The sequence below is a fragment of the Aquila chrysaetos genome, chromosome 15 (assembly GCF_900496995.4).
Source record: "Aquila chrysaetos chrysaetos chromosome 15, bAquChr1.4, whole genome shotgun sequence".
NCBI lineage: Eukaryota > Metazoa > Chordata > Aves > Accipitriformes > Accipitridae > Aquila > Aquila chrysaetos.
The window spans coordinates 26,230,565-26,258,429 of record NC_044018.1 but is presented as its reverse complement, the minus strand read 5'-3'; the positions used below and the strand labels follow the sequence as shown (position 1 = coordinate 26,258,429).

General features: G+C 47.6%; 1 protein-coding gene and 1 long non-coding RNA gene across 6 annotated transcripts in view; both read right to left on the bottom strand.

Annotated features, from left to right (window-relative positions):
* Positions 1-2,004, bottom strand: part of LRRC1 (leucine rich repeat containing 1) — a 105,547-nt gene extending 103,543 nt beyond the window's left edge. For all 5 annotated transcript variants that reach the window (XM_030037458.1, XM_030037459.1, XM_030037460.1 and 2 more), the window contains exon 1: positions 1,394-2,004. In XM_030037458.1, coding sequence (XP_029893318.1) covers positions 1,394-1,552 — 159 coding nt within the window. In that variant the 5' untranslated portion in view covers positions 1,553-2,004. The remainder of the gene's footprint in view (positions 1-1,393) is intronic.
* Positions 2,005-6,741: 4,737 nt separating this feature from the next.
* On the bottom strand, positions 6,742-17,780 carry LOC115351278. The gene is made up of 3 exons (XR_003926756.2): positions 12,252-17,780; positions 11,281-11,457; positions 6,742-10,795 (listed from the first exon to the last, which is right to left on the bottom strand). It is a non-coding gene; the product is annotated as an uncharacterized LOC115351278 (long non-coding RNA).
* Between the last annotated feature and the right edge of the window lie 10,085 nt (positions 17,781-27,865).

Below are 27,865 nucleotides of genomic sequence, written 5' to 3'. Positions count from 1 at the left end.
CTCCTGAGTCTGGTCTGTGCACAAAGCCAGCAGAAACTGCTGGAAGTAAAAATAGCACCCACACGGAGGCTATGTAAACCAGTTTTGCTCTACTTCAGAAGGATAAAGGGCTCAGTCACAACGAGATGCAAACCTGCACCTAGGATTTTCAAAAGAAAAAGCCAAATTTAATACGTCGTCTCAACTGAACATCTTTACTACTGTCTATAGGAAAACTTCTCCGCCATGATTACTCTTACTACCCAGCGTGGAAAACACAATTTATGAAAAGACTGTTTAAGTTTTGGTATGAAAGGACCAATTTTGATTCAGGTAGAAACAAAGATGCTTTTGAAAATTGCTCTGGCTACTGAGTTCAGTGTCTCGGATTCCAAGTTAGTAAGAGTTCGCACACTTTTAAGGTGCAGCTTCCAGATAACACTTCCCCTCCAGGGTCAGACTCTACCAACCGCAACTCACAAAGGCTTCCGAAGCATCCAAAGTTTGAAGAGGAAACGCTGAAAAATGCCCTTGGTTCACCAAGTCAAAAGTCGAGCACACCTCCCACTCGCTCCATACCCGTGGAGCCGAACAGTGCCTCGCTGCAATCACTCTGGTGGAGTTCCTCGAGCAAAATCACCAAGTGCCAGCTGACGAGTCACGCTGGCGGGTACCACCACCTCGGTGCCTCAAAACCATGTTGAACGGAAAGCGAATTCACCTTTGGCAACACTACCAAAAAAGTACTAGGTACAAAACTCTGGCCACCTGTTTCATCCAAGAGGCAAAACACTGACAACTGTGTGGGACTTACGCCGAGAAAAAGAAAGAGCTTATTCGCCTCTCGTGTTTTGCATGACGAAGTTTCCAGGAGTGGAAGGCAGAAACGGGAACGCCGCTGCCTGCTAGAGGGCTTTGGTTTTTTCCCATGTACAGAGCAGACAGTATCTGCTGAAAGGGGGGAAAAAGGGGAGGGTTTAACGCCCTCCGAGGTCTCGTAATTCCGATGACGTGAACGTTAATCACAACATATATTCACATCCTGTGACTCCGGCCCCAAGCCCTCTGCCCCCCGAACAGTGCTCCCCCCCAGGTTCTGCCCGCGATCTGCCGCCGGACCACCGCGGGCCGCTCCGGGCTAACCCCAGCCCCCGGCTCCTCCCTTCAGTAACTCCGGGGGTTGCCCCCACAGGCCGACGGCCCCAGCCGCCCGCCCCGCGCCCAGGAGCCCCTCACCGCCGCCTCGGGGCGGCCGCGGCGGCGCCTCATCCCGCCGGCGCCGGGCCGGGGAGCTCGGCGGGCACCTGCCGGGGCGGCTCACCTGCGGCCCCCGCCGCGGGCGGGCCTCGGACCGGCCCGGCCCCGGCCCCGGCCCCGCCGCCGGCGGGGGGAGCGTCCCCGGCCCCCCGCTCACCTTGGGCAGCTCGCGGAGCTGGTTGGCGTCCAGCAGGAGCTCCTCCAGGCTGCGGCTGTAGCGGTAGATCTCCTCGGGCACGGCGGCCAGCGAGCAGTGCCGCTTGTCGATGGACTCCACATGGCGGTTGCACCGCCACAGGGGGATGCAGTGGAACATCGCCCCGCCGGGCAGGGCGGGGGGCCGGGCCGCTGGGGGCCGCGGGGCGGGCGGGGCCGCCGCTCACCGCCGCCCCCTCCTCCCCGCCGGCCGCAGGAGCCGCTGCCCCCTCCGCCGCCGCGGCAGCGCGAGTCCCGGCGAGCCGGCGGCGGCGGCAACCCGCATCCAGCGCGCCGCCGCCGGCGGCGGGAAGCGGCCCCGGGCGAGCGCGGCGGCCCCGGGAGAACAATGGGCGGGAGCCGGAGCCGGAGCGGGAGCGGGAGCCGGAGCGGGAGGCGTGCGGGGCGGGGGTCGCCCCCCTACTGCTCCTCGGTGGGCCGCTGCCCTCCCCGCAGGGGCATGGCGGGGCGCCGGGCGCAGCGCCGCTGCTGCTGCTGCTGCTGCTGCTGGCGGCCGCCGCGCATTCCCGCGCCTGACCCGGAACACGGGCGGCCTCTCCCCCCGCTCCCCTCCCCTCCTCCCCCGTCCCGGCTGACATCAGCGGGGCCGGGCCCTGCCGCCCCGCCCCGGACCCGGCCCGGCCCGGCCCCGGCCCGCCGGCCTGCCCGGGGGGGCGGCCGGCCAGCCGCCCGCACCCGCCTCGCCGGCCCCCCCCCCCCCCCCCCCGCAGCTGCCGGGCAGCCTGCCCCCCCACCACCCCCGAGGGCCGGGTTCGCCGTCGCTGCGGGCGGCGGCGCGGGGTGTGCGCTCGGCCGGCGCGGTTTGAAACGAGCGGGGCTGCGGCGGGGCGGTTCGGGCCGGCCGCGCGGGGGAGAGCCGCCGTCCCGCGTCTGAGGCGGGCGCCTTCCCCCGCCTCAGGGAACACAGGGCGGTCTGGGAAGGGACGGAGCGACGCGCGAGGACCGCTGTTCAGGTACAACGGCCGCCGCTCGTGTTTTTCCGCTCGGAGTACTGAGACAGTAATTCTGTGGCATTACAAAAAAAAAAAAAAAATCCATATACTGTCCTCGGGGCTCTCTGAAACACGGGGCTTTAAATCTACTTTCACGAGAGCTGACTGCAAGGTCAGAAGGAGGAGCGAGGGCGAATACACCGGCAGCCGTGCGGGTGTCTGCCCGCTCCGGGCTCCCGCGGCCCCCGCTCCTCGGCGAGCGCTGCGCTCCGACGGCCAAGCACAGTCCCGGAGGCTCTCCGGTCACGGAGGGCAGTTTTGTAATCCACGCGGCGACACGCAATACTTCTGCAAACGGGCACTTAACGTCAGAGCCGCTCTTGGAATATCGCTGATTTTTTGCATAATTGTAACTGGGTGCGGGAACAGGGGAGAGGGGGAAGTTTATGGTAGTCACCTCCGTTCTTCAACCCCCGCACGGTACTGACCATACTTAACTTCATAAAGTTGCAACGTATTTATTGTTGGGTTTTTCTTAAATCTGCTGATAAATCTCGCAAGCTATGCTTGTTTAGTTTCGCTGGGAATTGCAGTGATCTGCCTACTTTTTGGCTTTAAAAAGGACATTTTAGGAGCTTGTGTACTGTTACTCTTTGCTGCCCTGCAAAACAAGAAACGTCTAAAATGTCACCATTTTCTTGTAAGTACTGTAAAAAAATCGGCCAAAACCAACAGTTTCTTTCTCCAATCGATATATCCAGTAATTACAAAAAAAACTACATGGAACCTCCCAACGTGTCTAAATGAAGTAAGTAAAGAAATCCGCTTTCCCCACAGGCGGGGGGAAAGAACTGTAAATATTGCTGACCTGGTAACAACTGAACTGAAGTGGTTTTTTAGAAAGCCACAGGAAACGATCTGACTTCTGACCATGCCATGACCGGGTTTCCAACCTAATTTTCATCCTCTACAAGCGTACAAATCATTTATAGCACACGCAAAAAGAAAGCTGCGATTGATCTCTTTCATCCTGCACTTGAAAGGAAGATCGTTACCTAATGGTATTCTGAGCAGGGCTTAGAGATTAATTTTTTCAATATATCTACAATATTTTGAGGCAAAGGCTTCCTCAGCTCCTGCCGTGCCCATGGAGGGAGCGTTCATAAATACGTTCACGTGGGCTTGGAAGCGGGGCGGGCAGGCACCAGCGCTCTCAGGCCTTCCCCGCCCTGGGGCAGGAGATCAGATAACTACAAGACAGGAGAAAATCAAACAAACGTGTTGCGCATCGGCACAGAGCTTGGCAAAGCCGAGGGGTCCAGGAGGCTGGCCAGCAGATCGCAGAGGTGGAGGTGAGGAGCACCGTCTCCATCACACTCCGTGGGTCCCAGCCAGGGGCCAGCTGATGCACTTCTTCCAGTTGCTGGTGAGGCTGGTCGTCCCTGAGGGCGAGCCGAGGGGCCAGGTCCAGCACATCGAGCTTCTCCTGGCAGCTCCGACCCAAGCTCTGACACGGGAGGTCTTGAACCAGACGCAGGGAACACGGCGCTCTCGGCAGAGACCAACCGAGATCTGCTGCCAAGATCGCCTTGCCTAAATTCAGTGACCGTTACAGCTCCTCGGTGCCTTTATTCCTAGGGAACCCTCTGGAGAAGCGGGACTGCAGGGGAGCCGTGCAGCAGGGCATGTGAACGAGGGAGGGCTGCAGCTGACTGCCCCCAGTATACGTAGGGCGTGCAGTCCTATATGGGGCTACATCGTAGGGATGGGGTGACATCAAAGCATTTGAAATTGAGGAACAGCGTGGCTTGCTTAATAGCCCGACAGAAGGATGAACAGGTTGAGTCCTGAGCTCCAGCTCTTAAGAACAGGCTTGTGAGCGGCACTTCAGGACCCCCTGTGCACCTTCTGCTCGGCTGGAAGCATCCACATTATCCCACAGCTGAGTCTGACACCAGGCAAGAGCTCCAGCGGTGGCCTACGTGGGAGGGATTTCATGCCAGCTTGTGGGGCACGCCGTCCCGCCGTCTTCTGTGCTCTGCGGGAGAAATGCCCAGCACACCCTCCAGACTTCACAAAGATCCCAGCACACTGATCTGTCTCGGAGGCTTGTAAACAGTTTGAGCCTTTCTTGCGTGACACGGACACAAAGTTTGGCGTGAGGTGTCACTTCTGCAGATGCTGTCACGTGTCTCATGACTAGGTCTCACTGTGACAAGTCTAGACAGTAACAGGAGGGTGACGGTGACTATCGGGTGAGTCTGTGTACTTTAACGAAGGATGAGGCAAACTATTTGCATGCTTCTCGTGAGTGTCAGGGAGTCCAAGGGACAGAGTGATGGCAAGAAAGCTTAATACTTATTTATGAGATCTGCCTTCACCAGCTGGCAATATAAGGGCAAAGAGCCTCTTCCCCTTCTCTGAGATGGACAGCTGCTGTCATAGGGTCTTTGATAAAATCCTTGGGAGCTTAGGACATCGAATCAGTGCTAGTGGCCCTGGTCCACTGCACACCTGAAGATACAGCCTGAGGCTATGGTATGGAAATAGGCATCAAGGAGGCCAAAAGACAAACCAGCGCCTTTGTTGAAGAAATAGTGTTCTCACAGCACAAAGCATCATCCTGAGCAAGTAAACCTGTTCAGCCTGGGTCAGCGTAATGAGTTACTAGTCTCTATTGCTCTGCTGCACTAAGAAATAGCAGCAATAAAAAACCCTTCCCTAAACCAAGAAGAGACCAATTCTGTATCCTGTGTGGCCCGAAGAGTGACCTCATGTCAGGGCAAGTTTTGCTGGGAGAGGTCTCTGAAAAGGGGTGGGAAAAGAGAATTGTGATACATTAGAGTAACTAGAAGCTGTAACCAGGCACGCAGGAGAAGCTGAGAGCAAGCAGAGGAGGACAGCAAATTGCCAGGGTTCGTACTAACACATACCTGGCAACCTTTTTACCTGGGGCAGTTGTGTCCCCCAGGGGCAGAAGTATCGCCCTCCCTGACAGCAGCAGTCCTGCTGTGTTACACATTGCCATGGCAAGGCAAGGTGTGGCTCAGGGGCACAAGGAAATAAGGTCTGTTGCTCTCCCAGTTCTGCAGGGGATTACCTGGCTCCAAACTGCCATTTGATAACTATTCGGTCTGGTTTACCTTTTTTTTTTTTTTTTGGAGCTTTGTTATTTAAATCTTTCCATTTCTACTTTTTTTTTTTCCTTTTTAGTACTTCTAAAAGTATTTTAGTACTTTTATATGTGGGTTGGCTGAATTTTAGTTACTTGGGACAACTTAATATTATTTTTAAGACTCTCCCAGTAATGCCAGGAGCCTTTGAGCTGTATGAAATCTGTAAGACAGGTAATGCCACTACCTCTCCTGCAAGAACAATGAATGAGCATGGGGAGCAGCTTCGTGCTTCTTTCCTGGCAGGCCGCTTTCTTCAGCCTTGGGTGGACGAGGTCATATTTCTACCAACTCTGCTTTGGAGGGGAACAGATGAAGTCTGCTCTCACCACGATACCACAGTTCACATTTCTTTCTGCCATTCGCACTGTGATCAGGCAACCCCCATCAGGTTTTGCGCCAGTCACTGCTGCCCCCGTTAAACAGCGTTAAGGTGCCTGTAAACAAAGGTTGCACCCCCAGTTATTCGCAGCACATACACAGCAGGAGAAGAGCAAGCTCTCCTGCACGAGATTGCCCGCGGGGATGTGTTGCGTGCAAGGGATTGCCCTGCTGAACAGGTCAGCGCTTCCAGGCCTCTCTGTTGGGAGTGACAGCAGGGGTACCAGTTACACATACAGTCACATCATAGTTGAAATTTGGGAGACAGGTCGCGACCGAAAAATTAATGTCTTATAGTCTATCAAACAAACAGCTATCCTTCAATCACTACCAGTCTGGTCTGGATACGTAGCCAAGAACTTCAGTGCTGAAAATCTCAATTTCTCTTTCTAGATACTATCATCCTGTGTGCTCCCGAACAAAAAATGAGGTTTATGTGACTTTTAAGGAATTCAGACAATGAAATGTAAAATACAGATAAGGCTGGGCTGATCTCAGGAGTATTCCTGGAAGTTATTGTTTGAAAGAAGCAAGAGCAAGGTCACACTGCAGCTCTCCCTCCTCGGCACAGCTCAGACAGAATTGCTTTCTGGCTTGTCAAAAGGCAATTCAAGCAAACACCACCAAGTTTTCAGTTGAGATTCTTATAAAAAGCCCTAAAGCAAGGATAACCATGGGTTTGGGTGAGCGCAGAGGAGGCTAGTGCTGCTACAAAGCAAGCAGTAATATTCAAAATAATCAGAACTTAACAGTAATGTACATTGTGGGGTAGAGAGAAAAAAAAGAGAATGGATGGAAATAGATTTTGCATCAGCACAGTTTAAAAGTAGTTCATAAAGCTCATAGTTCAAAACCCACTTAAATTAACACTAAGAAAATACAATAAATAATAGTAAAAATAAAATGGGCCACGTTCCTGTAGCCTCTTCTGCATTCAGGACTTCTTCCCTCCCCCAGGCAGATTTCCTGAGCCTCATTAGGGAGAGGAGATGCAGTTACAGAGCACAGAGAAGCCAGGGCAAAACAAGAAGAGTACGAAGAGAGAAAGACCCAAGTACTACAGACAATAGGACCAGTTTGGGGGATAATAATCTAACCAGCACTCGATCGCTGCTGGAATAGTAGTTGCCCACCCCTCTGAACAAATTAAGACGGAATACTACTGAACCCGCAGTAACCGTGCTACAGCCTGCAGAGCTGCTGAGAGCCCGGCCTGGCAGGGTGCTGGAGTTAATTAGCACTGACATACTTCTCTTTTCTCAGTTTTGCTGGCTGAGGACTCCAGTCACATTTACTCTTCAGTTTCCATTTAAATTGTTTAGAAGGGGGTTGTAAAAGCAGCAGGTCGATGTGACTATAAAGTGTTCCCATATTGATTACAGAGCTGCACATACAGTTACAAATTATGGTTACACCATCACAAGTGCCACATCTACAAAGTTTTTATATGTCTGAAAGAACTGATACAGAATTAATATTAATGTATTATTAGTATAAAGGCACATCTAAGCATTGCAATGAATTATTATAGCCATGATACCAAGCTTAAGCGGCACTTGCTCGTGGCAGTGCATTTAACACATTCACTGTGGTTTTACAGTGTTATAAATAGCAATGACTGTGAGCAAAAGCTGTAGCATCTATTCTCCTCCCCACCCCCACCCCCAAACAAATCACTCACGATAACGTCAGCTTTTATTTGAACACAATGAGCTGTAATCACATGAGGTATTACTCTGATTTAATCCTATTTACTTCAGTTTGGTTTGTAAGGAGTGGCCAGTAATATGTGGTTGCATTGGGTCCGATGGTTCCTTATTTCACACCAACTTTCAAGGGCTGACACCCCTCATCTTCTTTGGCCAGAAGAACAAAGCGATGGTTTCTGGCAGGTAAGGAGAAGAGACATTCTGGTGTCTGGGATGGGGTTTTTCCCCTCTTTCTTTCTTTTTTTTCCCCTCCCAATTGCTGGGCTGTCTGTCACAGCTGATGGACAGATTCTGAGCCCCAACCATTTTTTTCAGGTTTTCGCTATTTTCAGCTGTTCCAATACAACCAGATGCAACCTCTCGCAGCAAATTTTGCTTCTCCGACCACCGTGAAGAGAACAAGTAGAGACACGAACTCAGGTCCGGGTTTATTTTGTCGCATCGACATCATGATGTAGCTAAATACCACTTGACTGCCTGTAGTTTGGTGCTCTGTTTCCCATGGCCAACAGAGACAACGACGCTGCTGGATTTGGCATGAAACAAAAAGGCAGATACCAGCACGAGGTAGATCACGCTGCCTATCAGCCCAGCCTGGGGATTTTGGTAGGCATTAAGCCACGCCTTCATTTCATGCCATTTCATCATCTTTATCCTCGGAATGGTGAGAGACCCCCAGCTTCCAGTGGGCTCTGAGCCAGGCTGCATTCAACATCGCGGGGTGGGAGGAGACGCCGGCTCTGGTGGGGAAGCTGGGCTGGTGCAGGGTTGCGCCAGCGCAAGGGCAGCAACGAGGAGCATCGCTCCGCGCGTGGAGAACTCATATCAGGAGCATCCTCACGGCCCGTCATTTCACGTACTGATTGACGGACCCTGGAGAACGTTTTACCAACGGGAGGTAGAAGCAGCTAGCACTAGGGCTAACGTAAATTTGACAACAATGAAAAATATTTTGACTGGCTTGTAATTTTTTCAAAACTTTTTTTTTTTTTGGCATGTGGTTCCGAATTTCCTTCTTCCTCTCATCTTAGCTGGAAGGGAAGTTTAATGCCCTTAGAGTAGTCAAATGGGGTCTTATCTACAATTACACACACATTCAATTCCACATTGGTATTCATAAATGCAAGTTTAATGTTGAGTCTACTCTTCCCTAATTTCCTATAATAGTTATTTAGCTCACATAATGCATGTTAATTAGACAGTTGTACTTCAATGATTTTTACCATAGAAGATTTTTTTCTTCAAATTATGAACTACCATGTTAGAAAAGTGTTGCTGATCTTCAGGAAAAAAGAATGAGGACATTTCTGGCGTTTCTCTTTAGAGCAAGAGGAACTGATAGACTGTGAAAGTTGCTTATTTAAGGAATCAGATTCAGGATGAAGGAAATATAACTGGAATCTATTCAGAATGCCAATGGAAAAATTGTAGTAAGCAGTTGCACCAGGTAAAATATTTTTTCTGCCTTTAATTGTGTCATAGTAACAATTGGTGTTGAAAGCAGAGATCTGAATCCAGTGAGTTACCAGCTATGATGTAACCACTCAGTGAGAAGCACAATTGTCTTCAGAATTAAATACCTTTCTGAAGAGATGTTATGCTAGGGACCGAAAGGTAAACTAGCAATTTAGGACATATATGAAACAGCTCAATCTTCTAGTTAAAAAAACCCACAGTTTAAGAAAACAGCTAACATTAAAAAATAAATAAAATAGAAAAATAACTGCCTATACTGTTGATAACAAAATGGCAGAGCTTGTGTGTCCAGGTCACAGCATTTATTAACCAGCTACCCAGTTCTGCGCTACAGTTGTCACAAATGATGGTTTTTCAAAAGAATTTAGGTCAAGTAAACACTTGGCAAACAGACACTATGGTGAACTGCGAAGTTCATGCAGGCACCTCAGAAGCTCTGCAGGCCAACAGAAGGAGTAAAGGGAAAGCAAAATGGGCTGGAGCGTGACCCTGGCGTGCCTTTAGCGAACTCCCAACTGCAAGGAACTTCCACCAGCCCAGCAGTTGGACTAGACGATCGTTGTAGGTCCCTTCCAACTAAACTATCCTATCCTATCCTATCCTTGGTCTTTTTATGAGAAAAGAGGTTTTGCCAGGTACCAATGTGCTCAGTTAAAACTGTTTTGTATTTTAAGAAAGTATTGAAATTAATTTGATTATGTGAAGATCTGAGATGACTGCAAACACTTGAAAATGTGTGGACCAGAAAAGAATCTGGTCGATTCTGTTGGACACAAACCCAAAAAATAGGCTTCTTCCAGCTGACACCAGTGGTGCAGTATATATCTGGTCTTGCCCATTGGTGGGAATCCTTACATGGAAACATCATCCCCCACCGTGGATACTGCTCAGCTTTCATTACGAAATGCCCACGATTTCTTCAGCCAGCATGCAAACACAGATCTTGAGCCTGGATGTTTTATTCAAGTTTTTCATTCTGTATCTCTATTTCCACTTTTTAGCACTTCATCCAGACACCCTGCAGAGGCATAGACTAACAGGAGGCCAGACGAGGGTGAAAGGGAAACCCAGTCTGCTTCAGCGTGCTCGTTGCAGCCACATATTTGGCAAGAAGCAGCTTGTAATTTTGCAGCCTACACATCCATACTGCCTTGCTGCGCACGGTGCTGGGCTCTCTCAGCTCGTGGCACAGGCTTGACTTCTCGACTGCCCGAAATCGCACTCCTTGTCATGGGCTCGCTTGGCTTAGGCCGTTCAGATACGGCGCTGCTTTCAGGTTTAGGAGCCCTGCAGATGGGGTTGTTGCCCGGTGGAATTGCTGCTGGGACGTGGGCTCCCCCAAAGAAATGGAGCCCACCCGGGGTCCCATTTCCTATATATCGCTTTTCCCCCAACTTTCCCAACACAGCCACGCTCATGCTGTGGCAAGTGGTCTCTTCCCAGCAGGAAGGACAAGCTGCCCTCGAGCGAAATCTCAGCAGAAATCTGATCCCAGGATACAGATGTTGGGCCTAATGCAGATCTGGATGGATGATGCGGTTTTCCCTCGATTCTTTTGTCTCCCTCTTCCTCCCCATCCATGTCCTACAGGACTTGCATGAGATCATGACATTTAATTTCTGGAAGGTGGGAAGCTCGATGCTATATTCTGAATTAATCTTGGGGCTGCAAGCTGAAAAGAAGGGAAGTTGAGAGGACACAATAGCTATAAATGAAGCCAAAAATAAAAGCATCTTGCCCTTTCTAGCTCCTGAAGACACACTGTAAACACTGAATGGGCAGCTTCTCCTCTTGCACACAATGCCCAGCTACTGCAGGTTTCCTATCTTTGTCTGCTTCCCTGCAAACCTTCCTCAGCCGAAATCCCCCCCCACCAACCAAAAACAAAGCCCCTTTCTTTACATTTGGAAACCTCCCTAGGAAGCAGAAGGGCACATTTTCTCCTTCTGTCATCAGGAGTGATGGGAAGAGCTGATAACCTCCGTCGTTAGCTGGCCCGGTACTTCCTTTTGTAAGATCTAGTTTCTACTTGCTTGCCACTTCCCCAGACTCCAACTGTCAGGATAATGTTTTCTACCTTACATGTCTGACTTAGACTCAGGTATTTTTAAGAAAGTTTCAGCTAAAACGATCAGCTGGTTCTAAGAACACACTTACCAGAAAATACGCTATGCCACACCTTGAAAAGATGCGCAGTAATTTTGCTGCTGTGATTATTTGCTTTGGAAAAAAAAAGAGTTCTTTTACCAGAAAGGGCCGCTGAGCGGAGAGCTCAGCCTCCTGTCACCACTGTGCCTTTTGCTGCCACAGCTGTGAAACTTGTCCAAGATTCCTCTGAAAAAAAATAAAAATCAGTTCACATCGGCTCAGCAGCATGTGCACTTAACAAGCCTAATATTCAGCAACTAAAAATCCCCCAAATCCTCCGTGGACGCGGTCAGCTCAGCGTCACGCTGCCCGGGCTGCCCACGTGCCCCCCGAGAGCAGCAGGAGGCCTGGGGGTGCCGGGACCTGCCTGTCCGAGAAGGGGGAGAAGGGGGAGAAGAGAAGGGGGAGAAGAGAAGGGGGAGAAGAGAAGGGGGGAGAAGGGAGAGAGGGGGAGAAAGGGGGAGAAGGGGGAGAAGAGAAGGGGGAGAAGGAAGGGGAGAAGGAAAGGAAGGGGGAGAAGAAGGGGGAGAAGGGGGAGAAGAGAAGGGGGAGAGAGAAGGGGGAGAAGAGAAGGGGGAGAAGAAGGGGGAGAAGAAGGGGGAGAAGGGGGAGAAGAGAAGGGGGAGGAGAAGGGGGAGAAGAGAAGGGGGAGGAGAAGGGGGAGAAGAGAAGGGGGAGAAGGGGGCTGCCTCCACCGAGGGCTGGGCACGACCCGGGGGATGCAAGGGACGGGGGCCGCGGGGGGCAGCAGCAGGGGAGGAGCGAGAGGGAGGGGGGCAGAGAAGGAGGGGGCACTCCCCAGAGGCACAGACCCCAAAGTGCCCTCGAGAGCTGGACCCCAAGGCAGACGCCAGCAATTCCTTCCCGGGGAAGGGGACGACCTGAGTCTGGGTTTCCAGCAGCCGGTGACACCCTGGGGCACGTCCCAGGGCCCTTTCCCGCGGGGGGGGTCCCTGCAGGGTCCTGCAGCCGGGACGCACCCCATCTCACTGGAAACCCTCCCTGCGGAGCCATCCCACCAGCCCAGTGCTGGGAGCGGGAAGCCCTTGCAATGTGCTCCCTGCAAGGACCCATCAGGGCAAGACGTCGGTTCATTAACCAGCTGAAGCAAAAATGAAATTCCTGTAGACCTGTCGTTAACATAGCAGGAATTTTTCTCTATATAGGGAATAAAGGCACGTGACCTGTAGCCTGGCGTAGCTGCAGTCAGTGATCTGGGACACGGAGCACCGAACAGAGGAGAGTCACAGTATATTTGCTCGGCCTCGTCCCATATTATAGCATCTCAGAAAAAAAAAAAAAAAAAAAAGAAAAGGTTTATTTTGAGTTCAGCCTTACAGGCTGCATCCGCGCTGCTTATTTCAAGGTAGATTTGTTGCCCATGCAAGCTACGTAGTTTGGGGACTGCTGCCATTTCTCAATAGATAAATCCTGGCTGCACCCTGAGCTTTAAAGGGCTCTGCGCTTCTCTAACGAGCTGTGTAACAGTTCAGCAGCTTCCATCTGTCTTGTCAGTCCTCCTCTTGGCATCCAGCAGAAAAAAAATGGCCCCAGCTCATTCCTAGAAGGGACCAAGTGTTGCCCGCTTGATGAGCAGATATATTTGCAGGCAGCCTGAGTACAAGCTGCTTAAAAGGAAAATGTGCACACAGGGATAAGGCTTCCCAGCCTACGTGAATGTAGTTGTATCTGTAAATGGATGTAGATCAATTATTGATTTTAATTTGAGCTGCATCTGGGCTTTTGTACTGAGGAAGCAAAATCCTCTGTGTTTGCTGTAAAACTAAGGTTTGCTGCTTGCAAAACCTTTAATCTCTTTTCAGCACTCCGAGTCAAATCTCCAGTTTTGGAATGACTAAAAGCAGTGTCCCACATTTTCCAAAGAGCTCTTCAAAAGCCACAACAAAGAGCAGGTAGATCCCCGCAAAATCACAGTGGGCTTCAGCTCTCCAGGGATGACCATGGGTGCCAGAGGGAAAAGTGGCAGCGTCCGACCTCAGAACATAGATGTTAGACTCCAACCCCATTTCTTCTTCATCCGTATATGCCACCACTGTTAGCGTGGCCCACAACACCCTTCGGAATGACAGAAAAGGATCGATAAGTTTTCTCCTGCAAGAGGGGCGAACGCTGAGCAGACCGCAGGCTGTCACCAGTTCATAAGCAGTTTAGAGGCCGAATTTTCTGAGACGATAATTTAGATGCACCATCAGTGTCATTAGCCTAAGGTGAGCAAATTTCACAGTAGTGTCACAGTTTCTAGGGCAGGGACATGATATTTAATTTTCTCCCCCACCCTGGTTAGTCTCGCACCAGGAGTGGAGAGAGCTCATTTCCAGTCAACCATGGCCAGCTCCTCGGCTGCCAGCACCTCCGGGATGGGAGGACTCCTGCAACACATGTCCTCTTCTGAAGCTGCTCTTAGCTCCTCACTGTGTCTACAAAGCAGTCTGCTCCTACCACACTCTGCTACTTTCCCTGTTACGGAAACATCGGCGCGTACTTGGGGTTAAGATAACAACGTTGTGACAAGCATCGTGTCGTCCAGATCTGCCGTGGTGGTTTTCTCTCTGCCCTTCATCTTCCGAATCTTTCTCCCGGCTCACCTAATGTTAGGTTTGTTTCAGAGGCCAGAAACCAGCAGGGTTACTGAGCTGGGAGCAAATCCCAGGACTCAGGAGTCCTATCAGGAGCACCCCGGGTTTCTGCCCACCCGGGCAGCTCTGGGCATGCCTCCCCTTCCACAGCGGGCACGACGGGACGCGCAGGGGGTGAGCGAGTTTCCATGAGGATCTGCTGGTCCTGCACAGCTGTGCGTGGAAAGATAACATGTTCATCTCTTTTTCTGAAGCCCTCATCCAATGCTGAACCACTGGAAAGAGATGTTAGCAAGTAGATAAATAAATGCATACCTGGCCCCAGTCACCTTAGGAGGCTTCAGCAGCTACAGGGGCTGATTCCTTCTGGAGATATGCCTCATGCACCAGCGTGGTAGGAAGGAAACTATCATGCCGGTATATGAAGTGTACGTATCTAGTGTAAGTATGCCCATTTACACCAGAAGGCGAGTTTCCTTTATGAGGGAAAGAAGTCTAGCCTCAATTTTTTCTACTGAGTTTGTCCTCTGGCAAAACCTGCTTTCACGATTTCAAACAAGTGTTCACAGAGCACAAGCTGCCCCCTTGTTGGAAAGACAACGTGGTTTAACAGCAGCTTAAATTAGAGAAATTAAAAGGCAGAAAGCTAAGAGAAGTAGATTATTTTTCTTCTTGAAACTTCAGATCGAAAAAAAACCAACAATGCAGATTTTCATGAACATGTTTTCCACGTTTCATGAACAAACATGAAATCCACGTGCGGCTACAGACAGCCCTTTGCCAATTTTTCTGCCAGCTCAGATTTTTATAAGTTGTTGGAGAGTGTCTGACAAGCAATGTCAAATCATAATCAGAAGACAGGAATGTTTGGCAACGAGGATGATGCCATTAGAGCTGCAAGAACGAGGAGGCTGGATGAGAGCTTTAGCTGCAGGGGAAGCTCGGGGCTGAGAAACACCTTCCGTGATGGTGCAGGCAGGGGAGCCTGCAGCAAAGGAAAGGTGGGTGGTGATGGCTCGCGAGCTGCAGGAGAAAGCCAGCCTTCTGAGAAAAAGCAAAGTGAAGCTCTCTGGACAGGTGTAGCTATGCGCACGATGTGATTACCGATCACTGACAAAGTCTTCATGGGATCAGATCAGGACTCCTGCGAGCAGAGGGATGCGCCCTTGGGAATTCATAGGAACTTGGGAAAACCAAGCTGCAGTCAGAATCCGCAGTAAAAACTGCAATAAACTACAGTGAAGGTAACACTGGAAAAAGAAAGAAACATAGTGAACTTCTCGGTGTTTAGGAATGCAAGAGTCCTGCAAAGCAAGCTGTTACATAAATTATAGTTAAGTCAGCAAAAAAGAGAGAGAGATGGAGAAAGGAGCAGATTAAATACATGTTCTGCATCCAGTAGGAGTTTAATTACCTTGAGAAGTGAAACTGATTCCATTGCTTTATGGGTGGTAAGCTTGGAGTTTGGCAATACCCAATACACACAGAATATTTTTATGCAGTGCTCTGCAAACTGTCAACAACATGTGGCTTTCCAGCTCATCAACCTTTGCAGACCTTTGAAAATGAGGACATCCAGTGGCTGAACGTTATAACTGGGATTTTCATCAAGGATTTATATCTGACGCAGAACCTCACCAGTTAGGCCAAATTTCTGCCCTTCACAGAGACCTGAAGAAAGTTGTATGTGGAGTAAAGGCTTTTTACAGAAACCCTCTGCGCTGGGGTAGATTCCACTTAATTAAAGAGCTCATGGTTGTAACAAACTCTTTGAGGCAGGCTCAGTATCACCCAGTCATACCTAGAATATTGCTTCACCTTTCTTTCTCTGCTTCCCTGTGATCATAGGCTCATGCATTTATTTATATTTAAAAAAAAAAAAAAAGCTTTCAAATCCCAGCACATTTCTAGTTTGGCCTCTAAGTCTCTTATTTAGTTTACAGAGAGTAAACACGGCTGTGAGTTTTAGAAACCCTTAGCACCTAACCAGTCCCTCCGGAACCAATCAGTACAGCAAGCGTTGCACACCATGCTTTTAGTAATTCAGCCTTAGATGCACCGGTTTGAATATTTACACTTAACTCCTATATTACTACAGTATTTAAAGACCAATCGCAGCAATTAACCACGTTTCCAAATACATATTGTAGGAGAGGAACTAAAATGTTAATAGTTCAGATTCATGCTTTCCTGCTGTGAAATTGCAGCAACCAACAACTCAGCAATATAACATTCCAGGACAAGAATATTGTGCCTTGTACAAACCATAGCAGAAAAAGAATGAAAATATGTAAAAATCAGAGTTACATCTAGAGGAAATGGGCCACTGGAGCTTTTGCACATTTACAGGCCATGATTTCCCCTGGGGAGTTAGCCATACAATATCACTGCCTGCAGTAAGTAACATCTCACCCAACATTAGGCGCTGATTTTGGGAGCTGAGAGTTGTGCTGAGTTTCCAAGATGAGCTGGGTAAGGCCGGTGAGTAGAGAAACCCTTCCCTTCCTCAAAAGTTGATTTGAACTAATGTCGCTTAGGATTGTATCTACACACCCCAGTGTAATCCCTGGAAGATTTCATACAATTCATAGCTCTGAACCAGCAAAGTCAAGTACTGAAAACAGTGGGAATAAGAGCACCCCGGACCTTCTCCCATCTCCCATCAGTCCTTTTCAGCATGGAGTGCACGGTGCGGGTCCCAGGGCAGAGACTTGTGTGGTCTCCACCTTCTGCTCCCACTGCTCTTTCCTATCTCGGCTGACTATAATTGCAGTCATTAAGGCTCCACACCTGGGCAGACGTAACCTGCTCCTCAGCTCACTCTGGATATGAAATGTCATTGCAGTTTAAGCCTAAATCTGGGCTGTTTAAGCCTAAATCTAGGCCGCTGCAGTCTTGTCCTCCCCATCCGTGGCTCTTTCTCCTGCCAGCCAGCACGAACGCTCGTGCAGGCACATTATAGCCAGTTCAGGCAAGCCAATTCCATTGGGAACTAACCCAGCCATCATTAGCTGTATCTGCTCCCTGAACCGCTTCAGTTCCCAATTCCACGGGACAAATACCAATTCAATACCATTTTCATCAGTTGCATGTTTTTAGACTCTGAGGCTACACTGTCAGTTTAAGCTTAAACCACAAGACAGTCAGTTAAGTTAGGCTTATACTACCATGTCAGAAACCAAACCCAATGCCCTTGTGATCAGCAAAGGAGAGGTTGTAGCCCTGAAACTCCCTGGCAAGACAATTCTCTCTTGCTTTGCCAGTAGTCTTGCAGCCGAGCACAGGCTGGACCACATCTCAGAGGGCTTCAGGTCACTTTTGGCCATCCTAAGCCACTCTTCAGCCTAAACCTCTCCAATTGCAAGCTTCTGCTGAAAAAAAATGCTCTTCTGCTGAAAAAAGTGCTCTTCTCCTTCATCTCCCCTTCCCCAAGCTCTCCTGTGCATTGGTTGCAGCAGTGGGGTAAGATCAAGCTTGCTGATACGGTGGGAAACCAAACCGCTATGAAAAATACAAAAAGACAAGTTTTTTATTTCATTGGCTTTGAATGCTGAATCAATATAGCATGTACATGAGCATTTGATCTGATCCAAGAAAGGAGGTGGAAATGTTTGGTCAGCAGTTTGGGAGTCTATTTTTACCAATTTGGCTCACTGCTAATTCAGAAAAACACCCAGCTGGGTGCAAAGAAGGGGCCAGGAACATACAGCAAGAAAGGAGAGAGAGACTGTGGCAATGCCAGTTTTGATCAGCTCACATTGCTGTATCTTAGACTTAAAGAATTTACAGCTTTGTCATCTGGGAACCATATTTGGAGCTCCTATAAAAAAAAAAAAACAATTGGTGAGTGAAGAGCATGCTGGGCAGTCCCAGGAACTTACTCTCTTTGAAGGAGAGCTGTAGATTTCAAGGACTGACTCTTCCAGGACTACAGCACATTTTTCTTCTCTAGCTTGGGGCTTATGAAGAGCAGAATGAGAATCCCATCATGGATTTCTCCACCCTTATATTAAAAGTTCCTGTATGATAGGCAGTATTTGGGGTGGCCATGCGTGCTGTCTAACAGCATATAAACTCATGCTGTCTTTCACATGTTGTAGTGTGGAAGCAAAGAGGATGAGAAATTCAGGTTATTTTTTCCCCTCATCACTCTTGGTGTTCTCTGCCTCTCTAATATCTTATATCTTTTCTGGACCCTTAGTGTCATACTCAGCTACTTATCTGATTTTATTTATTGGTAAAAGTTACGTTGTTTTGAGAACAGATGCTTAAACCAGTGCACTAAGCAAAGTCGAGTCAAGGTTCCCAGTCACACTGAATTACCTGACTTTCCTCTTTCTTCCTCCACAAAGGTAATTTTAATTACATAAACTTCATAGAGAAGCTCATGAGGAGCAGCTGAATTACAGACAGCAGGCAGGGACAGGTGGGGAAAAGTGGCTTGGAGCTCCGAGAGGTGTTGCAACCTGTGCTGTAACGCAAGAGAATTGGCAAAGCAACTGATTATCATCAATACCGGGAGCTTCAGGGATCTTTTCTTTCTGTGATGTGTTTTTGACGTAGAGCCCCTACCAGCTCACAAGAATTTCATCCTGAAATTAGAAAGATCTTTTCAATTAGCTTAGTCTTACGGCTAGATTGTCCTGTCTTTATACAAGGTATCTGCAGCATTTCATTGAATTCATTATGAATGCAACCACAAAGCATGTACTTACTTCTCCAGAGGCTGCCTCAGATTATATGTTGACAAATTATATATTGACAGATTATATGGCGACAAGCGATTCATCCTGCCATTCTTTTCACCAGTCCATCAAAGACAGAAACCCCACTGTACACAGGCTGAAAATGACAAAACAACCACATTAGCTCTCTCTCATGTGTCTAATTTGCTTTCAAATGCCTGTTTTCAGCTGTGAGGCATAAAGGCAAAAACATTCTCCTCCCTTCTACTTCAAGTGTAAGAGGGGAAAAAATTGTGTGCATAAGTACTGTAAGTAAGAAAAACAACATCAAATAGGTATTTTGGTTTTTCCAATAGTACAAAATTTACATAGCTGTTATTGACAGTAGAATCAACCTCAGATGTCTGTGGAGGTGACTAAATCCCCTCCCTCTGTTCTGTATGGCATCAAAACTGTTGTTTTCCATTAAAAACATTCAAAAACTTATGTACTACCCATGCCTCATCCTCTGCAGATTAATAAATAAATAAATAGATAGATAGATAGATAAATCCATATTCTCCCTTTTCAACAAACTAGATGCTACAACATCATCACTTTCTCTGCGTCAGCCTGAGCCAGTGATCCGGATCAAACCCAGCTGTCTGTAATAAGACTGAAAATACAAGGCAGAGAATTGCTGGCTGTTCCCTGCTGGGGTTTGAAAATAGTGAGGCAACGTATACTGTGTTTTGAAGAGATTCACCTATACTTTCACCAAAGTCGCTTGCAGTTTTGAAGTCCTACTGAACACAGCTATGCCTACCATACTGAAAAATAACAGATATATAGCACAGAGCTTTGTTTTTCCAGTTTGGTGATAGTGGATTTTTTTATTGGGCTTAATGGACTGTGAATATTGCAAACGGAGCAATTCATCTGACGGTCTGAATGCATACTGCCATTCTGGTATTTCTTGAGTTGCAGCATAAATTTTCTAGAATAAATCCCAAGTGCTGAATATTAGCACAGATTTAAATGGTTCAGCTTCACAGCTATCGACTGCTGACCGGGTATGGAAACATCCTTTGCATTTGCCATGGCTACTCGTCCGCTGATACCCATTCTGCTCAAACACAGGCGCTGTGCAGGCATTAATAAAGAGATAGGATCTCGCCCTGATGCTCGGAAAACAGATTTTGAAGGGATTATCCAACCAATGGAAAATTAGTTTTTCTGAGTTCAATCTGGCGTGCCCTCCCCCACCCCATCCACTGCAATGTTAAAGAGTCAACATCTCTGCTCAGATTTATTCTTCAGTCAAAGGCCGGGGGATTTCAGTGGGTAACTCCTATTAACATTCCCATAAAGTAACCATTACCACCTCTGTATCCTGGTAGCATCAGGTTTCTCTAACTTTCTGAAACACCTATTTTTCCATAAGCGTTGTCTCATGCAAGCAAGAGATTTTTAGATATTTGCTATTTAGAGCAGGTAAAAAGAGGATGACTATAAAGAGCTGATGGGGCTCCCCACGAAGAGAAGCAGCGAGCCTCCTAGTCTGTCCACAAATGCTCTGCGGCATGACTTGAAAGCAATGTCACTCTCCTCCAACCTTTTGCGCTTCATTTTCCTTACCGGGAAGTGGCAGGCCATTAGCAGCACACCCCGAATGAAATTTGGAGGTTTGCTGCCTGTCGCGGCCGCGCTGCCAGCCACCGGGCTGTACCGCAGCAGCCGATGTGACAAGGGGACGTATTTTACGTAGCCCAGTTGTAAAACGATGGAGCTCTTGGAAGGCACTTGGGGAAGTCTTCCCTCTAGCAAATCTTCCTCTTATTTCATAGGGAGAAGAAGTGACATCTGATTAAAGGTGCAAGCTCAGACGTTGATCTTTGGTTTTTGTAGGCTGCTACACTGAGGCCACCAGACCTCCAAACAACTGAGCCATGTGCGGTCTTGTATGGAAATCAGCATAGCTACTGCTGCTCCAGAGTATCTTGTCTCCACTGGATAAAATAGCACAGTTTTTCCTCTGTGACAAGAAAAAAACCAAACCAAAACAACAGTCTTTTTTAAGAAGCTGCCAAAAGGCATCTGAGCCAGAGTTAGGTGAGCAGAGGGCAGCGTGTTTATCTACTTGCTTCAAAACAGGCACAGCCCACGCATCATGCGAGGCTGTAAGCAGAGCTGCGGATGAGCAATACCCGAGAGCAAGTCAGGTTTTGGGTAGGAAGAAAGCTCCATTTTTTGAAAAGTCCCATTTTCAAACACAGGCATCAAAACTGGACTTTCTAAACCTGAATTTGAAGCATCTGCTTTCAGGAACACAAGCACCTAGTTCACACTTAGCGACAAATCAGCAAGTCAAAGTGTGAAGAAAACAAATTTAGCAGACCAAAAAGTATGAAACAAACACTTGAAGAGAGCAAACATATCCTCATTTTTGAGCACGTCGACAGCATCCTGATTATTTTGGGATACATTAGCAGGGAACAGCTGTGTCTCTGAAACTAGGAAGCTTTAACTTCCTGTAGGAGTGCTCCGAAAAAGAAAAAAGCCACTGGAAATACATTTATAAAATTATCCATGATGGGGAATAGGGAATGCTTTCTGTGCGGGAACTAAGGTGACACCCCTGAAAACGAGAGAGAAAAAGAAAAGCGTGTGCACGCAACACAAAAAAAGGCAGAATATACACTAGGGCATCTCACAGAGATGTTCCTTCATGTGGCACTGTGTTGCCATATTGCATCAGAAGCCAGAGGAGGAAGGGTGATGATAAAAAGGACGGACAGACAGACTGCAAGAGCTGAGTGGTCAGAAGAGGTGCCGGGGTAGGGGTAAGGACACGGCGTGGGTTAACGAGCCTTTCATTTCTGAGGAGAGGCTGGTAACACCAGCGGACTTCGGGCAGTAAAGAGGTAGAACCAAAATCGCCTTACTCAACGTTATGGGGAGAGCTGGCAAGGTGAACAGCTACATTAGCTTTTTGGATGACAGACCGAAAAAACAGTGTATAATTTTTAATCTCACAGTTGGGGATTAGCCTGGTGTTTCTCTGATTTTTAAGATTGCCCATGCTTGTGGCTTGGCATCTATCTTGAGGGAAAAAAAAACCCTCTAAGCTGCATGCCAGCATCCTCGGAAAGGGGTTGTTAAAAGGAAATGAGCCAGACCATAATTTTCATGATTGCCCGAGGAAGTTACAGAGTCGGAAGGAAACGGGACCTAGTTCTCACAGCCACTTCTTGCAGCGCTTGAAGCCCTCTGTCACAACCCCTCCTGGGCCACAGAGCAGCCGCCGGGAAGGACGGATGAGCAGGGACGGGAGCCGCGCTTCCAGAGGGGCAGGAGCTGTGATGCACAGCACCCACCCGACTCCTCACTCCCCTCAGGACTGCGCTCTCATGGTGACACCGTTGTCCTTCTGCTCTTGAAATCCTTGCCAAATTCCGTTGCCTGGAAACCGCAGCATAACCACCGTAAAAAAGCCGAATAACCTTTAAACTTCGGTAAGCAAGACGTACCTCAGAGCATAGGAAGGAAAAGGTAGCCCACTGCTGTCTCCCTGTAGGCGAGAGCCCCCCCTTTCCCCGGCAGCGGCACGCTGGTAGCTACAGCGAGGTGGGAGGCAGGCACTACCGGGAGGAGGCAGGGAATAATGGATGGGCATCCAGGAGGAAGGTCAGCACCCAAGCAAAAGCATCTTCTCTCCTATGGAAACACCAGTGCCATCGGAAACTGTCACTCTTTGAGAATTATAGCAATTCATCCCCAGAAGAGAGGTACTATTTTCAATATAATTCAACAGATTATTAGAAATGATGGATAGGAGATGAAGCTTCCTGTTCCAGAGCAAGGAGAAAAATATTGGTAGGGAGAATGGTTGTCTTGTCCCCTACAAGCTCAGGACCTCAGTGGGTTTTAAGTACTGAGAACCAAGAAGAATGTAAACCACTGTGCTAGTCAGAGCAGCACCAAAACCATGGTCTGTCACATCCTTGGTTCTTCCCTAAATCCTCAGAAAAATCCTTTATGTGCTCTAAGTGCCATAATTTTGAGAAAATTATACTGTGTTTTCAATGTTTAACTCTGACTTATATGCAAAATATGGCTCAGTCTTACTCAAACAACCGAGACAAATGCTTCATACATTATGCATGAGTTCTTCCACAAAGCTCTTGATGCAGATTATAGAGAATCAAGATATGCTGTCATCTTAGTGTTGAAAGTTTTGATAACACTGAATGATTAAATAACTTCATAGTAGATCCACTCCAAGGTTTTCTTGAGGAAACTCTCCCCTAAGCCTCTCTCGTTAGGCAGGCCAAAGAGATCTGAGCCCTCAGTAATGAAAAATGTACCAAACAGCAGAGGAAACACAGGTACAGTTTACTGCAGCTCTCCAGATCAGGAAACTTCTGGAAAAGGCATTCAGTAGAGACTGGGGACATTTCCCTTCTTAGGGACCAGTATCTTTCTAAGAAAGTTAAATTTTAACATTTTCTAAGGACCATCAAGAACTTATTAGGACTTCTGGAATAAAGCAATGTCTTGACATTTCCAGTTTCCACCTCTTCTAAAAGCATGTGTTCTCCAAATAGTCACTGGGAAAATAGGTTTCAGAAAATATACATTTCCCTGGTTCATTAGGCCCAAAGAGAAGAGTAGATGGAGAAGTCCAAGAGGCAACATGAGGCTTATTTCCTCACGTGTTTCTCCCCTTCTTAAAGCAGTGAATGATTTTTGCTACTATTGTAGCTGTCAGCCTCCTCGTGGTGCAATGCCCCCTTACCAAAGAAAGGAATTTGAAACAATGCCAATTCATTAATGGGCTGGTGATCAACATCCAGATCACAACAAAACCTTGTGGCACAGGGCAGAAAGCTCCTTGTTATCATGAGGTCCCCGATACATTGATTTTGCATTTTCAGAGCCACATGGAGTATTTTTCTCCTTCCCTATAAAGGGAGAGAGAGATCAGTACCTCTGCTCACGGTCTGTGGTGTTCATCCCTCAGCTGCAGAAGCAAACTCAGGTCTCAGGCTTTCTGGAAACCTGGAGAAGCTGCTTTGTGCATAGGCCTTTGGGACTTCTCTACAACATTTCATTCTCTCTGTGCTTTTCTAAATGCCTAAGCCCAGAACTCCGCTGTCAACACCACTGCAGCATGATGCTAATGCTCTGAAAAGTCACACTTTAATGCGCCACTTTAGTGCTTATCTAAATTTCAGACAGACTAATTATCCAACTTTCAGGTTGAAAGGTCTGAAAGCATTGAAAAGCACATCAACACAGGTAATTGTGGGAAAATGTGTTTTGCAGAGAGCTGGCTACAGCACACCTGTGTGAGACTAGCTGAGAACTCCTCGAGCATTGTGAAGAGCTGTAAGTAGGGAAAGTGCCTGGTCTGGTGAAAGAAACTTAAGACATATGTGGAGCAAGGTGGCAGGAGGACAAGGGCTTCAACTTTTTCCTCTCAGAGAGGTCAGCATCTTGAAAAGAGGGAATACTGCTTCCCAGTCAGGTCTCAGCAGCTTTCTCCCCTTCTGCAGGGTAGACTCCTTCCTTCTTCCAGAGGCAAGCAGCAGCTCGCTCCTCTTCGTTTCTGCCTGAGCAGCTTATTTTCCTGCTTCTGCAGGCTTCAGCAAGCAGCACCCCTTCTTCTGCAGCCTCAACAATTTCATAAACACTAAGGGATATGGCCTGAAGAAGTGGTAAAGAGCTTTGTCTACTGCTTGCATACCCACTTGCAGTTCTGTAGGAGGACAGCTACGTAAGATTTTCCAGAGCTGTTCAGCCCTCTCCATGAGCAAGTGCCATTTTTAGGTCTGTCACCAGGGTTAAGCAGCAGCAACTTCTCTGTAAACAGAGTTCACGAAACATACGCTGCTGAAGGCTTCCACTGGCACTTCCCACAGTAAGCAAGCCATTTAGGGCTTAAACTACAAACACGACATTTGTGACTTTGTAGTTTCACATTTAAAGCAGGGATTTTAGTCTTGCAATTTGAGGGTGGGGGGGAACCCAACCGCCCCAACCTTCTGCACTATCTTGACCTGAATAGTTTCTTCTTCTGAATCTGAGGCACTTGGATCCTGAAACTAATTTTCTATGCCTTAAAATATTTGGTAATTTCCTGAATATTTGATGCTTCATTTCTGGAAAACTACAACAGCCTCATCCTATATTTAATTCTACAATCCTGGCAATTGCAAGCTCATTTTTGTCTAGGGCCACATTGGTGAGGAAGTTGAAGAGGGTTAAATGCACAGGACCGTTAGACCTCAGATTCCAGGATGCTCCATCCACAGCTTCTCCTTATCTTTATGGTTCTAGGCCAGGAGAGACTTGGACTTTGTACGTCCAGCTGCAGAAACAGTTTTCTCAAGTCTTCTGGGATTAGTACATTCCTTTGCACATTTGGAAATGCTTGTTTTTCATCTGCTTTTTTGTTGTTTTGGATCCCAACTCTCCACAAATTATGTTTGTTTTCTGAAAAGCCTGCAATTCTGTCTCTAAAGTGTGTGTAGTCACAGAGCCCCCTTTTTGCTAAAGATTAAGGTTGAAGTTTTAAAAACAACCCAAGACATGTAACCAAAGGAAATGACTGTACCACAGAATAAAATGTAGTTCAGCTTTATGAAGAAGTTGAGAGGAAGAAGATCCAATAGTTGTGTAAGGATGCAACAAGTGTACAAAACAAAATTTAAAAAGCACATTAAAAAAATGTTTACTAGCAACTGTAAGAGAGAAGAGGATAATATACCTCTCTCTACTCCACCTCACTTCCATTAAGCAGGAGGAAGAATGATCTATTCCCATTCTCATGCCAAGCAGCACAACAGCAGAGAGCGATTCCACCAACTTCCTGAAGACTTTCAGTGCTAAACAATGGTACCCAAAGCAGAGACCCATTGAAAACCAAAAGCAAATGATCACACCAAGAAATGCTGAACCCCACTCCTATAGTGGATCAAATCTGATTGATCATGAGGATACATCACCATTCTTTTTCCTTGATTGATTCAACAGATCAGAAGGGAAATGCTTTGGGGGCTGCAGGGAAGAATTGCTCATATGGAAATTACTGAGAAAGAAAAAAAAAAAAATCCACAGCATGTTGGCCTGTAAAGAAACAAGAAAAAGACCATTTCTCCCACAGATGGTGAACCAGGAGAGCAAGCTACTCCTCCTTCCTCCCTTGCCCGGTAGGATTAAGCTTGCCACAAGAAGACATTATGAATCTGGAGAGAACGAGACTTGTTCCTCTGGTAGCAGTAACTAGTTACAGCTGCAGGAAAAAGATCTTGATAAATTCTGCTGTGGACACTGCCTTTGGCAGCTCTGTGGGAGGAGGGAAACCTCTGCTCAGTGGCGGGGGTGGCTGCAAGGGGAGACAGTAGGCTATCTAACAAAGGCCTTCCATCACCCACTCAAAGACCTCTCCCATCCTTACAGGAAGGGCAGAGAAGGACAATAATACAAAGAAAAGAATCGGGCAACCGTCACTGGTTGTTTTGGTTTTTTGTTTTGTTGGGTGCTGTTTTGTTTGGGGGTTTTTCCCCTCAAAAGCAGTATATCTAGAAATCGTCTTCTTACTCATCCATCCATCAACCTTTTTCACCACACTAAATCCTGGCACAGGCATTTTCCTGAGCTTTCAGATAGCAAGTCTGAGACTTGCACTGTGTGAGGGGATTTCTTTTCCCTCTGCTGAGATTACCCTATGACTACCAGAAATCCTCAGAAATGCCCAGGTACCGGACAGTCAACAGCACCATGCTCAGAGCTGTAACATCCTCCCTGCTAACAGGGATCCCAGCTGTGCCTTCCTTCAGCAGCAGCAAAAATACTGGTCCTTGGAACAGCAACAGCGGACAACAGTATGCACTGAGGTCTCCAAATTCTTCCAGAAGGATCACGCCAAACCCCTAAACCCCTCCCTGGCTTTGGCCCAGGACTTAACCTAGCATTTGAACGCCTACGTGGTCCCCAAGAAGAGCTTAGCTCCTGGAACTTCACATGCCTTCTGAGCAGGGTCTCATAAGAACAAACACTTCACCTCAAAACTGTTTTCTCCTCCTGCCACAGGGACTCTTTAAATGGCAAGATCATACATCCTTTTTCAAGTGGAATAGCAGTCAGGACGACCTTTCTTCCTGGGCTCAACCACTAACAGGATGGAAAATGTTCCTGAATGCTATGAAACAAACATTGGCAGGAAGTGGAAAGTGGTTTCTATGCATGAAATGGACAGTTCAAAAAAAAAAAGAAATATTCTCCATTTGTGGTCTTTTCCACAACAGCAGGGTTTTCCTTTTGTGACTGTATTTTTCTCCCATTACTTATTTAATTTGCCGGAAACAAACACGGAACTTGCTCATCACCTGGAGGGAAAAGCAGTTGTGCTGCTGGGATGAAAGGCTCATAGATACTGCAGGAGAACCAGGAGCTCCAATGTGTGCACTCATGAATTTTAGTCTTCCTGTGAAAAATAGCCACTTTACCCAAGAAGGATCACAGGTCTCCTGCTCCAAGCTGCCCTGAGTTAGGCTCAGCTCTTCACCAGGCTGCTCAGAGCCAGTAGGCAGCAACACAAAACAGGTCAGACACACAGCAGGAGGACACAGGACATATTAGGAAGAAGGATGTGGCAACCAGCCTGCGAAGGATGTACCAAAACCAACCAAGACTCTTTCCGAGCATCCACCAGAAGAAAAGTGATCTGCCACAGGTCAATATAGTCCAATACCATGTATTGTTAGGTATGTCAGATGCCTAGCAAGAACTCCTCTTTACTGGAGTAACTGCATACAGGGATGGAAGGCAGGAGAATGCGGAAGCATCTACATTACTGTTCTAGTTCAGATTAAAATGGTATGCTTTTGAAGTAAGCTTTGAATTTACCTCCACATATGCTTTGAATTGTGTCATGAAGCAGTATCAAACCACAGAAACAGGATTCCTCACAAATGAACCAGGAGATGCATTCCCAGAGCACCACTGACACACTGCAGTCTCAGGTGGGCACTCAGTCCATAGGAACAAACCACATCACATTTGAAGTGAAAGAAAAACCCTAGCCTAAAGCGTGTGTAGCACCAACTACTTTATTGTAAAGAGATTTGCTTGTCTGCAGTATTTTCTAATGTAGAAATTGTCAGGAAAACAATCTGATCCCATGGGTACCCTCTGCATATCTCTTACCAGAGACACATCTATATACTTTGAAGTGAGAGAAAGTGAGAAGAGGAAATGAAAGCCACTTAACCTTGAAGTCAAATTTGCCCTCCACACAGCTCTCCCATCAGTGTCATGGATAGGAAA